The sequence below is a fragment of the Sylvia atricapilla genome, chromosome 7 (assembly GCF_009819655.1).
Source record: "Sylvia atricapilla isolate bSylAtr1 chromosome 7, bSylAtr1.pri, whole genome shotgun sequence".
NCBI lineage: Eukaryota > Metazoa > Chordata > Aves > Passeriformes > Sylviidae > Sylvia > Sylvia atricapilla.
This window is the reverse complement of record NC_089146.1, coordinates 14,288,275-14,301,744: the sequence shown is the minus strand read 5'-3', so window position 1 is coordinate 14,301,744 and position 13,470 is coordinate 14,288,275. Positions and strand designations below refer to the sequence as shown.

The window sequence follows — 13,470 nt, the reverse complement described above, 5'->3', positions numbered from 1 at the left end:
CCAAAATTACTAGCACAGCTCTGGAAGTTGGAACTTTTTCCTGGCATCACACAGAAAATCTGAATGTTACTGGGTTTTCTGAAAGGCAGAGGGGCCCAGACACAATGGGCCAGAGGGAGGTTTATAATAAAACAGAAGGATTTTCCTTCTGGTAAGTTCCTAATCCAGGTGCATACCTGCAACAAAGACATGGCTCACTTAACTCTTGCAGTTAATCTAATATCTTCAAGAATTTTCTTTTACTAAAATATTATTTTGATAGGTGAATATTGAAGACAACAACTTTGCTTTGGACCACCCTTGGCAAGAGCTGTCTAGCCACTGCATCAGTCTGATATGGAAGTGCATTATCAAGAAAACTTCTCAGTCTGAAAAGGAATCTTGACTGGTGAAGACTCCAGGCTTCACTTAAGAAGCAGTATTAGAGTTAAAATATAGCTTTAAACACTTAGAAGCAAAACACTTCCTTCAAACAGTATGATAAAAACATGCTATGCCTGGGGACCTTTCCTTGGCCACTCCAAAGCCAAGGGCATTTTTAAGAGAGAAAAGCCTTAACATAAGTGATTGACTGTCATGTATAGTGTATATATAGGAGCAAAACCATCCAGAGTCAGCTCTAAATTTTTCCTTTCCAAAGTCTTCTGGAATTGTTTCACAGCTCTGCAAACAGAAATCAAACACTGTTTCTTACCAGTTGTTTCATTCGTTGTTTGTTTTTGTTTGTTGGGGTTTTTTAAACAACTGTATTCACAGTGAAGACAAATTATCAAAAAGCCATTGACAGCAATGTCCATTTTCTTTCAGTCAGTATTTACTTTTGCCTAGCAAGCTGATTGTGAGGAGAATTCTACTGCTGGTATTAAATTTAGGATAAGTGTTTAGAAATAAAAAATGCTTGCACAGATTCATTTCAGTTCCCAAATAAATAATTAAAAATATTGTGACGTTTCAAGGCAAATGCAATAGCCTGCCTACTATAGGCACATTGAGTATGCAAAAGCAACGCTAAAGGAAGTTAAACACTGAAAGAAAAAGTAGTTTCAGAGTTTAAGGCCAGGCTGGATGGGGCCTTGGGCAGCCTGGTCTAGAGGAAGGAGTCTTTGCCTATGGCGGGGTGGTTGGAACTGAGTTGTCTCTAAGGTCCCTTCCAACCCAATCCATTCCATGATGAGATAATTCTAAGTTGCACTGATTCAGTACATCTTTCAGCAGCCAGGACCTCTGCAGATACTAAAGCTTCCTTGCCTGATCACACCTCCCATGCTCTGATGTGAAAGTAAAAAAATTCTCACCTGCCCACTCCTGCAAATCTATCTCATTAAACATGATCTAAAATACCTAAATCCAGGCAATGAAAAGCAAAAAGGATTTAAGGATGTTATTTTTCTTTCTTTTTCCCTCTGCACTGAGAGAAGTTCAGCCTGGAATAAGTTAAAATAAAATAAAGTTCACAGCCTGAACAGCAGTTCTCGAATCTCTGCAAAATTTTCAACTGAGCTTTTTCCTTTAGAAAAGAAACATGTACACATTTATTCAAAAAAGCAGAGTCTGAGAAAAGAAGTAAATCAAACCTCACAATACTTCTTACCATGATGCCAGTGTGAATCATTATATAATGCACAGTTTGAGTAACGTCAGCTGCATGGATCAAATTGTGATAGGGATTTTTGTATTTGCTGTAACCAACTTCAAGAGCTTCAGCAAAAGAAATAAGATTGGGAACAGGTATCTACAGATAAGAAAGCATTAAAATAATTGGTTTTTTTCCTGCAACAGCTGCAAAGTCAAGCATGCAATAAATGAACCACAAATAATATACCATGGGATCTAGTGGACAAACAATAAAAGATAAATTTAAAATGTAAAGGTCTGATATCATACATGCACCAGTGAGTTTCCACACAATTTCTGTAGATGTTATATCTCTCTACATACACCATGCACAAGACACTGCAGAGCTATCCACCAAATGGTTTTTAAGGCATGTCTGTCTGCACCAGGGATGCATAAGTTGTGCGTGTAACACAGGCATGACAGACTGGAGTCTAACAATAGGATTATCTCCTTTTCTTCACCAGTTTTGCCTTGCTTGAGACAACATTTGCTTTGATGTCATAGTATGACTTTCCTTCCTCCAGGCAGTGTGTGAAGGAACACACATTGTACAGGTACTGGGCCCACTGATTTCTGCATTGTGCTGGTTTTGGCAGGGACAGAGTTAATCTCCTTCACAGTAGCTGCTATGGGTCAATGTTTAGGATTTGTGCTGTAAACAGAGCTGGTAACTCCAGGATGTCTTAGTCCCTGCTGAGCAGCGAGTGCAGAGTCAAGGCCTTTTGTGCTCCCCATCCCACCCAGCCCTGGGTACCGTGGGCTGCAGAATTCGGGCAGAGACAAGCCGGGACAGGGCCCTGCTGACCCCGGGGACGATGTCCCCAAGGGCCTCAGGGGCAGCAGCCAGGCTGGGGGAGCCGGGCTGGGCACAGCCGCCTGGGGACTGCCTGGGCAGGGCTCAGCTGCTGCTGGGCAATGCCTCCATTGCAGCCTTTCTTCTCTTGATTTCTCTCTCAAATATTGATTTTCTATAGTATTATTATCACCATCATCATTAAACTGTACGTATCTCAACCCACAAGTTTTCTCACTTTTACGCCTCCAATTCTCTTTCCCCCATCCTTCTGAGGAGAGGAGTGAGCAAGTCAGTGGCTGTGTGGTGCTTATTTGCTGCCTGGGGATAAACCTCTTAGCCCATTTAATGAAATTACATATCCCTTAATAATTTTTTGTTATTTAAAAACCCTGCAGTGTAAACAATGGGACTGAGAATGGGCTTAACCCCACTCTGCCAGTACCATTGTGTACTTCATGTCTGTGTTATAATGGTAGCCCTCTTGTGGTTCTGACTTCAAGCAAATAAAGCCTGTTGAGAAAAGCTGTGTTGCCAGCCTAAGATTAAAAGATTCAAGAAACTTCAGGGTGAGACAGCCTCTTCAAAAGGAACCCGGAGATTTTGCAGTAAAGAGGTTTTGAAACTGTAAGAAAAGTTTCATTTGGTACTGTAAGAATAAATTTATAATTTTGATCCATTTTTTATCTCAGCCTTTCAAAGCTGGCTATAAGGACTCCATATTGTATTGCAAACCCTAAAAACACCTTGGAAAACGAATTTCCTCTTTATATATGCCCCCAGGTTGTTTAGAAGAGGAAGGTTCAGCTGAAGCCACTACACAGTGGTGATCAACATACCATGATCCAGACCATGAAAAAAGTATTTAGGACTAACTATGGTTTTCTGCCTTTTTAGTAATTTTTGATCTATAAAGGTGGGCCACTGGTCTGTATACATAATCTATTTATGTAACACAAATGACATGAGAAGGGTCTACATAGCTTTCCATTTTTTGGGTTGCAGAAAAATTTGCATGTTCTGGGTGAAGTTTCATTTGATAGAACTATTGGCATTTTATAATATTTCATTTGCCATATTCTTTGAAAATCTACACTGCATTGTACAATAAAAAACATTTCAATGCTGTTTTTCTTGTATTTTAAATTTGACACATGTATTTTTGCATACATATTTTTATTTTGTGGTTTGTTCCTGACCTTGAAACGGCTCAAAAGGTCATATCGAGTTAACAGCTCATACATCATAAATTTCAGACTGTGCTCTCCACTTGCTTCATTAAGGGCAAATACGTCAAAAGACCACTTATCAACATCCTGTAGATGAGGGAAAAGGAAAACAACAAAAAACAAAAAACCTTTACATTTCCATCCATTTGGCTGGTATTTAAAAGGAAGAGGGAGAGTTTGGTGATTTTAATATCCAGCTCTTCCAAATTACTAATGAAGATTACACATTAATGGCTACTTCAATATTAATGATGAAAACAATTGTGTCAGTTATGAATAAAACACTTGCGACGTGACTGAGGCCACTTTGCCTGCTTTGAATCAAAGGTCTTAATCTTTCAAGTTTCATTTTCACTGTACAAATTGTCTATACATTTTTATGGAGCTACTCCAAATACCACCCTTCAAATAGGCAATTATATAAAGTCATTAACACTGATGTCATTAAACATAAAGTAATTTAAGAATAATATAATTGTTTGGCTTTCAGGGGAAAAGTTCAGGTACTTCATTCTCAAGAAATACGAGTTTTTAATCGCATTCATGGACATAGGAACTCAGCTTGCTATAAAAGATTATATTTTGGCTGAACTAGAGTAATACCTTAAATTTACAGCAAATACTGTACTTGTTCCATAAGCTTCAGCTTCTTTTGTTAGCTCTAACCCAATACTATCTCCTTTTTCTTTCCTAAAAAGGAAACAAATTCTGCTGTCTGAGACTCCGATTACGATACCACTGGGAGCTGATAAAACTGTCTCACATTTCTGTAAGAACTTCTACACAAATTTCATTCTATTGCTCTAATAGGATCTAAATGAAATCAGAATTAATCAGAATCATGTGTTATTTTTTTAATGTTTAACTATTATTTTCTCTATTCTGTGTGCTTGGCCTAGTAGTACTAACTACGGCCAGGGTATGTTCAGTTGAAAAATACTCATTTGACCCTAGAAGTCACTAAATGTAAATGCAAATACATTCAAATTCCACAAGGATTAAACTTCTTTCACCTTAAATGTGACTATCACTTCTGCTGGATAAGCCAAACCGACCATGCTTGAAGTTTTTCGGTACATCCTAAAAGAACAAATAAAATGTTAGGAAGTAGTGCTTCTTTAAAAACACACTCGAACAGTTTATCATTTTTTAATTTTTCTTTCAGAGAAAGAAATATTACTTAGTCATGCTATTGTGAAATAACATGAATTTATTTAAGGGTCTGACCCCAAAGATTTATGTAATCTTTTACGAAATAATGAGAAAAACCCTTTGCAAGTCCATTACTCTTTAATTTTAGAACAGCCTTTGGTACAATTTAATGTATAAGTTACAAAGCCATTGAGTTCATTCCCAGAAATTTCTAAGGCTTAGGAGATTCTACAAATTTAGAGGTTTCATCTGGAATTCTGTATAGAAAAATTGAGTGGCTGCAGAAATTGAAGCATAAATTCTGGCTTAAAGATTTGCTTCAGTTCATCCCATCATTTAAAGGATCTTCAATGGCAGACACTATGGTTAAATGCAGGACTTGCTGTAAAAATAAAACAAAACTCTCACCTTTCTACAAAAATCCCAGCTTGTACAGCATGCACAATGCTTCGGAATTTGGGCTTTTCCTCTGGCCTCCTCTTCACTATTCCCATTTCCCTCGTGAATGTAGAAGCTAACCAGTCCCGCACTTCCAGCGGGACCGAATCCGACTGGATGTCAGAGAGTTCATCTTCAGTGTCCAAAAGTTTCCTACAAAATAATTAATGCAAGGTAACCAACTAGACCTCGGGCCTAGCAAGAGGAGTACTGAGAAGTGAACAGCCAAAAAGCTTGATTTAAGAGGAGCTGAGGTTGACTGTAGGACCAACTCAGCACATCACTAAGTGTCCTCTCTGGCAGATGGACTGGGACCAAGGGGAAGCTGTGCACAGCAGATAGCCTCTCTCTCTCCCACTGCTCATGTTCCAGAAGGTAAAAGACAATAAAATACAAGTTATTCAACTGGAGACAAGAAAAGATTTTTCTACTACGTTGTCAGAGCAGTGGCGGATAGAAGTGTAATCAATGAGCCATAAAATCCCAAGAAGACCTCCAAAACCGTAAGTGACAGAAATGTCAGCAGGGTTGCTGCTACAAGTGAGAACACCATTGGTCTATCAATCTGTCCCTCAAAATGGTACAAGAAGTGTTTTGATACTTACATGCAAAAGTATATGATGCTACATAGCAATGATGTGGTGAATGCATGTCAATGAATGCCCTATACACGTGCTCATCACGCTATTCCAGCACAATAAAAGTATTAAAGAGAATTAATTCTTTATTGATGAGAATTAATTCCTTCTGTGTAGAGATCTGTATTCCTACTGAAGGCAGGCTAACAAAGTCATAGCAGTAAAGATATTATACAAGATTGGATTGCAAGTCAGCTTTCACAGTTAGCCATTCAAAAAGCTAGAAAGTTATATATAGCTCTTGCAAGATAGAAGAAGTATTAAAAAGAAACTTCACTTCAACAAAAGTGAATTAGAGGTCATCAGTTTATTTAGAAGAAACTTGTAACTAAATACTTTCTTTAAACAGACTCAACACTTCCATTCCACACAACTATAAATCTTTTTCTTGCTGTTATTTGCCCTTATCACTCAGAGTGCTGGGGTTTCCAGGAAACAAATCCCTTATTTAGTCTGATATCAATTTCCCCTTCATTCAGTTATGCAAGAAACTCCAGAGTTAGGATGGCCTGAATATATGCAAAGTATGCCACGCTTTCAAAATATTTTCTTGAAAGTGCTACCAATTGAATTGCAGACATTATTTGATTACATAGGTCTATTTCTCTAGTGCTGCCTTTCTGAAACATGGATGAATAAGGAAAACCTGAGTGTGCTATAGTTCAAAAGGCTCTCCACATAAATGTAATGTTATCTGAGGGATTATAGGAAGATGCCTAATAGGAAGCATGTCAGAAGAATCCTATAAATTATTGGTGAACAGTGAGCATAGTGCTTTCGTGCTCAGTTTCAGCAGCCCATCTGGGTGAAAGTATATTTTGTGAGATTCTTCAACTGGGGTTTAAAAAATTTTGAATGCAACCCTCATCCTTCCCTAGTTTGCTGAAAGAACAGTAGAAGCCTTCCTATTTTTCAGAGGCATAAAATTATCAGGCTAGGAAGACTCTTTAACACAAAGTACAAGAAGAGCACAATGAACAAGAATTATGAAATTTTCTGACAGTGAGACAACAGCCAAAAATCAGAAACTTAGTTTGGAAGAGCAGGACTTGTGTAGAGGAAAGGATTTGCGCAAATTATCCTGCAAAACTGAACCAAGGCTGAGACTGGCCAAAGGTCGAAGGCCATAAATTGGCTTTATTGCCTAAACTAAAACCTATGTTACAGTGCACTTAAATCCATTAACACTGCTATTAAATATCCCTAGAGAATACAGCACATTTATTTCTGAGGAATATTTGACATTTGATATGGTTTCAGTATAACAAGGAAAAGTCCCTAAAACATATTCTTGTAACTATTCCAACTGTTACTCAAATGAGATGCAAATATTCCTGCAATTAGAGGAGCAGGGGCATTAGAGCATGCAGCTGGGATAGTCCACATCACCTGTGCTGCAGGAAGCAGAGTCCTACACCAGTTTGCTATAATTGGATGCAGATCTAAATTTGGGATCAAGCCCTGAGCTCTGCAGCTATGAGCCTCTGGAGTACAAATTAAGACTAGTGAGACACAGTGCAGTCTCTCTAATCTTTTTAACCATTCATCTGTAAAGTAGGAGGACTATTCAGTCTTTAAATGACAGTAAGCAGGAGTTACTTTATGAAGACGGAAGAGAGAAAGTAGTATTTGAAATAAGGGTTTATTTGATCTGTAATTTTCATGAGGCCACAGCTCTCTGATGAGAGATGGGTGAAGGACATGCCAGGGAGAAGAGAGAGTTCCAGTGGCCCTGCTTCTAACTTAAATAACTAGGAAAGCAACTGCAACACAGAATTAATTTGCAAGCACAAAATCTTACAGGTCCCTCATCACATAAGATTAGTAACTTCTCAAAAAGGATTATTTTCTTTCAGGTGTGTAATTGAAACAACATTTAAGGAGAGGAAACAAGGGCTAGTCATTCATCTCACTCCAACCCATTCCAGCATTCTGTGCCTTTAAAAAAAAAAAAGGATGAAGACAATAAAATCAAAAGACAGGTTCAAAACAAAGGCACACAATCAAACTACTGAACTTCCTAAGAAATATCACAGGGATTTTTGCAAGATTTTGCATTCTAACTTGTAACTGTAAACTGCAAAATATAATTTGTAAACTGTAATATAATTTGTGACATTTCAAAACATATAAACTGCCACACGGGTTCAAAAACGTCACTGGAAAAATTAACAAACACGAGACTATAGCTGTCAAACAGAAGGCTACGGCCTCTGGCTTAGCAAGTATTTGGAATGGACTGCTTACAAGCCCGTAACCTCATCCTCCAAATCAGCCAACCTGAAGATCAGAGATTGTGAGCATTTTAAGGCTAGATAATCAATCTTCTTAATCAGTCTTAAGTATAATCAGTCTTAAGTAAAACTTTGCTGAGATAAATTTCATTCAGCTGGGAAGCATGAGCTCAAATATCCCAGTTGAAGTAAATAAATATATATACTAATATATATTTGCCAAGGCACACGCTTTTTCTTCCATAAAGTTAAGGAATACCTCAAAATGCTAAAAGACAAAACAACAAAATGAGCTGTACCAAAATGTTCCACAGAAAATACTTTTTTTCTCAACACAAAGTCAGAATTTCAGGGTTACATACACTTATTTTGCTCATATATCATTAGCCTGTTAAGTAGATGCAATACGAGGAAGAGATATGCGTGGGAAGGAGAGGGGGAGGCTTGGGTTATTTAATTCTATTCATTCCATGAGTAGAACTTTCATTGACAGTTGTGGGAATAAGTAAGACATGGCCTATGGCATTTCAGCTTAGCAATCAATTAATACTGCAGTCATAGTAACTAATAACATGATCTTTTTGTCGCAGTACTGTGTTTTTTGCCAAGAATAATTTTTCAAAATTCAAGTAGTAGATAATTTCTAGCTCTCTTTTCATTTAATCAGAATTTTAAATATAGTAATGCACTAATCAGAAGTATGTTTCTTTTCCCTTAGGAATATATTAGATGTACTATGGAGGAGAAGAAAGAAAAGAAAATGAAAAATTAAAATTAGATAATGGCCATGGGGAAAAAACTCCCATCTTTGTTGATCAGTCATGCTGCCTAACAGAGGTAGTGAAAGATTTCCAGAGAAGAGCTTAAGAAGGTGGTACTAGCTCTTCACCAATTAGTGAATTAATCAAGCTCTTAGAAGTGAATTATAGAAAGTCATCTCCTAGATCTAGAATGCAGAAGAATTTACAGTCTAAATAGTCAGTTCATATTTTTACCAATTATTTAGCCTATTATCTCCCTATCTTCCTGAATAAGCATGAATCAATACATTCAATCAATACTTCCATCCGCTATAGTCCAGTACAACTTCCACTTACATTCACTAAAATGTTCTCTTGACTCCCACTAAGGATAAACAAACTGCAAAAACGAATGAGGGGAATTTTTATGACATAAAAGTCTTCCAAAGTAAATTATGAGTTTACCAATATTTTGTACTCATAAAATTAGCACATTCTTAGAAGAATTGTCCTCATATGAAAAATTACGAGTTATTTCAAATAAACAGAAAATAATTTGGAATAAGTGCAGGTATTACAATAGAAGAGAAGCAATGCAGGAAGGATCATTGCTATTGTCACTTGTTGATACGTACTGCCTATTCAGAAATGCAGAGGTATATACCAAAGACCAACAACAGTCTTAAGGTTTGGCTCAGGATGTTCATGATTAAAAATGTCATTTTTTAGAGTACAGCTGTGAGCTAGTGTCTTTTCTCTTCTCTTCTTTTCTTTCTCCTTTCCTTTCCTCTCCTCTCCCTTTGATATGGTATTCTGGGAGTTCCATAGGGCAGGGGCTAATTCAGGGCATGACCTAGAAATAAATTAACACTAAAAACAGAAAAATTCAATAACTTTGAGAAAGGGATGCTGGCCAAATACTTATTAAATATCCTAACTGAACTGAGAAGATTTAATCAGAATTTAATAGATTTTCAGTGATTTAAAATGCATTTTTTAATATAACTTGAATGCTCTTGTAAGTTTTCCTCTCAGAAAAAAAAAAAAAAAAAAAAAGGAAACCATGTTGGCTTAGTACAAAAGATTTCAAAGGCTTATTTTAAGCTTTTATAAGGGTGGAATGTACTGAATTAATCTCAACATAATAAGCCTTTTCGCAATAGCAGCTTTTGCAAAAGTATCAATTGTAGATTCCCTTAATGGATAAACTGAACAATTTACTTCAAATGGTACATTTATTTGTTCAGGCAAAGTACATTTAACCATGGATTGGTTATGGAGGACAGCAATACACACTCAGCAAACTTGACTGAATATTCAAGATTAAAATTTAACTTCATGCTTAAATAATTGTCACTTCAAATATCTCCCCAGCTAGGCCAGCTGAGGGAGGAATCACACAGACCACATTTTTTACCTGGCAAATAATTACTGAGTAGAGTAGCCCATTCCACCTGTTCTATCCTTGGCATTAGGCAGATTATGTTCTGTAATATTCCTTCCTAGATTTTTTTTCCCAAAAAAGTAATTTTCAGGAGATATGTGTTCTAGGCCTTTCAAGATAAATTACATTATTGGCTGAATGCCCCACTGTTCTGTGAATGAAACACCTACATGTATAAACGAACAACTTAATCTGTCTTTTCAGATTGAGTGACTGAGGATAAATGTTTTTAAAAGTTAAAAAAGAAATATCTTTGATGTAAGAAAATTTAAGTTTCTCAACCTGCACCATCAAAGACATTTTGCTGGTGTGACCATCTCTGCTGGTGTCCCTGAATAGCTACTGGTGTCTGAATTGGCACAATTCCTTCCATAACCAGAGCCTTACAGCCAGTGAAACTCTGACTCACAGTCAGCTCCATCTGGTGTGTCACAGGTGAGAACAGAGTGCAAATGGTCCTGCAATGTCATGGAACAGTTTCCTGCTGTGAGAGACTCAGCAGCAACTTATGGAGTGCTAGCTCAGAGTCTTGCAATGCTGATACTAAAATACAGCTTGTGAAAATGATATATTATAAGAAACATAAAAGGTGAGTCCTTCACTGGCTGTGGCTCTCATTTAAAACAGAAAGCTCCTAAACATATATTGGTGGCTGGAAGAGAGTGAAAGAAAGGACAAAGTCACAAAGTATCACCCCAGTTTATTATTTTTTGAGATATTAATTCCTAGCCTAAGGTACAGCAGCTGCCATGGAACTGGGTTCTGCTGTAGTACTGAAAAACTTGAAAATACCAGGGAACAGCCTTCTCCAGCTTGCAAAATAACCCAAGCTGCATACTGAAAGCTGCCCAAGAGTAAGCTATACTGACCATTCTTCACCTCAAAGTGTCCAGGAAACAGGACGATTTCATTTATTTGCTGGGCTGTTGCTAAGCTCCATTCCCACTTCCACAACACACAGCTCTGGGAGTAGCAGTATGCAGTCAAACATTTTGCTTTTCTTTTTGCTTCCTTGGACCTCACGTGGCAAAGATACACACGTGCATGTTCCTATCACAGATATTTCCACAGACATAGGTGAGATGAAATAACAAAATTCTTTGTCTTGCAGTTTAACTATTTCCTTTTTGCCCAGAATTTGAGGTTGTGTTTATCCTTTTTCAAGTCCCAAAACCACAGAAATATTTGGAGCACTGCCGGAGTAGTACACTGGAAATTCAGTTTAGTCCAAGGTGTTTATTACAACAGCAGTCACAAAGTTCAGTGACCTCCTTTTTAGCTAGCATTATACACATCACAATGTCTGGGGTTTTGTTTTTTTTTTTCTAAATAAGAGCTTTTTATCAAGACCTATATTCTGATAGAGTAGCATCATTGAAATACATTAACTATTTCCAGAGCTTTCATGTAAAGATATATTGCTACAATGTCACCCTTAACAACATTTCCTTTTTCTTCATGAACCTGTATTTGTTATTATGCCTTGTTGAATCAAAGATGCTCAAAAAACCTGCCAGCAGTATAACACAGAGCTACTTCATGCATTACAGAAATGCAGTCTCTCCTAAGTCAAAAGCTCTCAACTGGCTAAAGCCTTATTAAAAGGGCATTATACAGCCTGAAGCAAACAGTAACTCTGTATGGAACTGCAACTGCACAGATAAATACCCTCCTGAAACCAAGAATACTTTCTAAAATACTAAGGAGTTTAAAAATAAAATAAAATTGGAATAAACTATTCTGATTTTATGCAGAGAAACATAAAAGTAGTCTCCATTATAAGGACTTTTTATTATTATTATCATTACTATTACTATTATTATTTAGCTTTGGAATACTTTTTTTTTTCTTTCATCTTCTAATTTCCATCTAGATTTTATTTGATTTATTTTATTTTCAGTTAGTGTGAATTAAAAGCTGCATTTACAAGGAACGGAACAGCTGTCATGACTGAATTATCAGGCTGTACTTATTTCCTGTTTGACTCTAAATATCCTTCTTCCATTGCCTTGAGCCAAGTGGCAGGTACTAACGGAGAAAATTCTGCAAGATTTGTCAGAAATATTTATTACACCTATTGAGTAAGTTTGAACTTCTTCCACAGAGCAAATCTTCTGAGGGGCTGGAACTGTGACAGTCTCCTGGTTATTTTCAGCTGATGGTGAACCTCTTCTTCAGCTACCAGATACCATAGATAAGGAAGCTCATAGGAAAGCAGCACTTACTTGATTCCTGATGTGTTGGCTTTCCAACTTTGCATCAGCTCAGAAACTTCTAGAGAGATATTGACAGTCACTGCCCCAAACCAATTTTTCTGCACTTTGGAAGGTTATCCCGAATGCCTGTCCCTGTTTCTAAGACTGCTCTCAGAACTTTATAAATAAAATCTGTTGCATTGTTTCTCTGCTTTTGGCCTAACCCAGCTCCATAGGTTTAGAAAGCTTAAGAATTAAAATGAGTATGTGTAAATAGTTACAAAAGATGCTCAGATACATAGCTATAGTGCAGAGAAACACAGGAGCAGAAAAGGGGAAATTCAGAGGACCTGAAAAAAAATTTCATCCTCTGCTCAATTGTGTGAATTCTACAGCTGTTTGCAGCTGATTGTTGCACTTTATTTAAAGATTCAATACGCCATCAATATACATGTTTGTATATCCTGCTATGTGCACACACAACTTTATAACATGATACAGGCTTTTCAAGAAACTCAAATGAAGTAATGGTACATGGTGGGGGAAAATGGTATCTTCTACTGGAAGAAATTGGAACTGCTCGCTGAAAAAATCCTTAAGGTTTATAAAGAGAAAAGTGGTTTTGCCAGAACAATGCTGAAGATTTAATTTTTAAGTAGCACAAATGGTTCCTTAGAGCTATGGAACAGACCAGGTTTTTCCTTGATCCTTAGCTACATTACTGACCATGTTCTGTGAGATACGTCATATTCAGATCTCTTTATTTACCTTAGTTCTGACTTTTCTTTTTGCTTTTTTCTTCTCTGTGCCTGTAAAGAATTGCAGAAAGTTCTTCTACAATAGGTGAGGAACCACTATCAGGAACATTTTATCATCACATTTCATAGCATATATATCATCACAGAAAGATGAGTTAAGACGATTCAAGTAACAAACTCTCTGTTTATTGCTATTCCGAATCTGTAGAGATTGTTATTCTTGTCTACAGAG

General features: G+C 37.0%; 1 protein-coding gene across 5 annotated transcripts in view; it reads right to left on the bottom strand.

Moving 5' to 3' along the window:
* Nucleotides 1-13,470, bottom strand: part of PDE1A (phosphodiesterase 1A) — a 205,002-nt gene that overhangs the window by 38,953 nt on the left and 152,579 nt on the right. For all 5 annotated transcript variants that reach the window (XM_066322708.1, XM_066322705.1, XM_066322707.1 and 2 more), the window contains 4 exons: nucleotides 5,200-5,382; nucleotides 4,653-4,719; nucleotides 3,610-3,726; nucleotides 1,592-1,732 (listed from right to left, as the gene is read on the bottom strand). In XM_066322708.1, coding sequence (XP_066178805.1) covers nucleotides 1,592-1,732; nucleotides 3,610-3,726; nucleotides 4,653-4,719; nucleotides 5,200-5,382 — 508 coding nt within the window. The remainder of the gene's footprint in view (nucleotides 1-1,591; nucleotides 1,733-3,609; nucleotides 3,727-4,652; nucleotides 4,720-5,199; nucleotides 5,383-13,470) is intronic.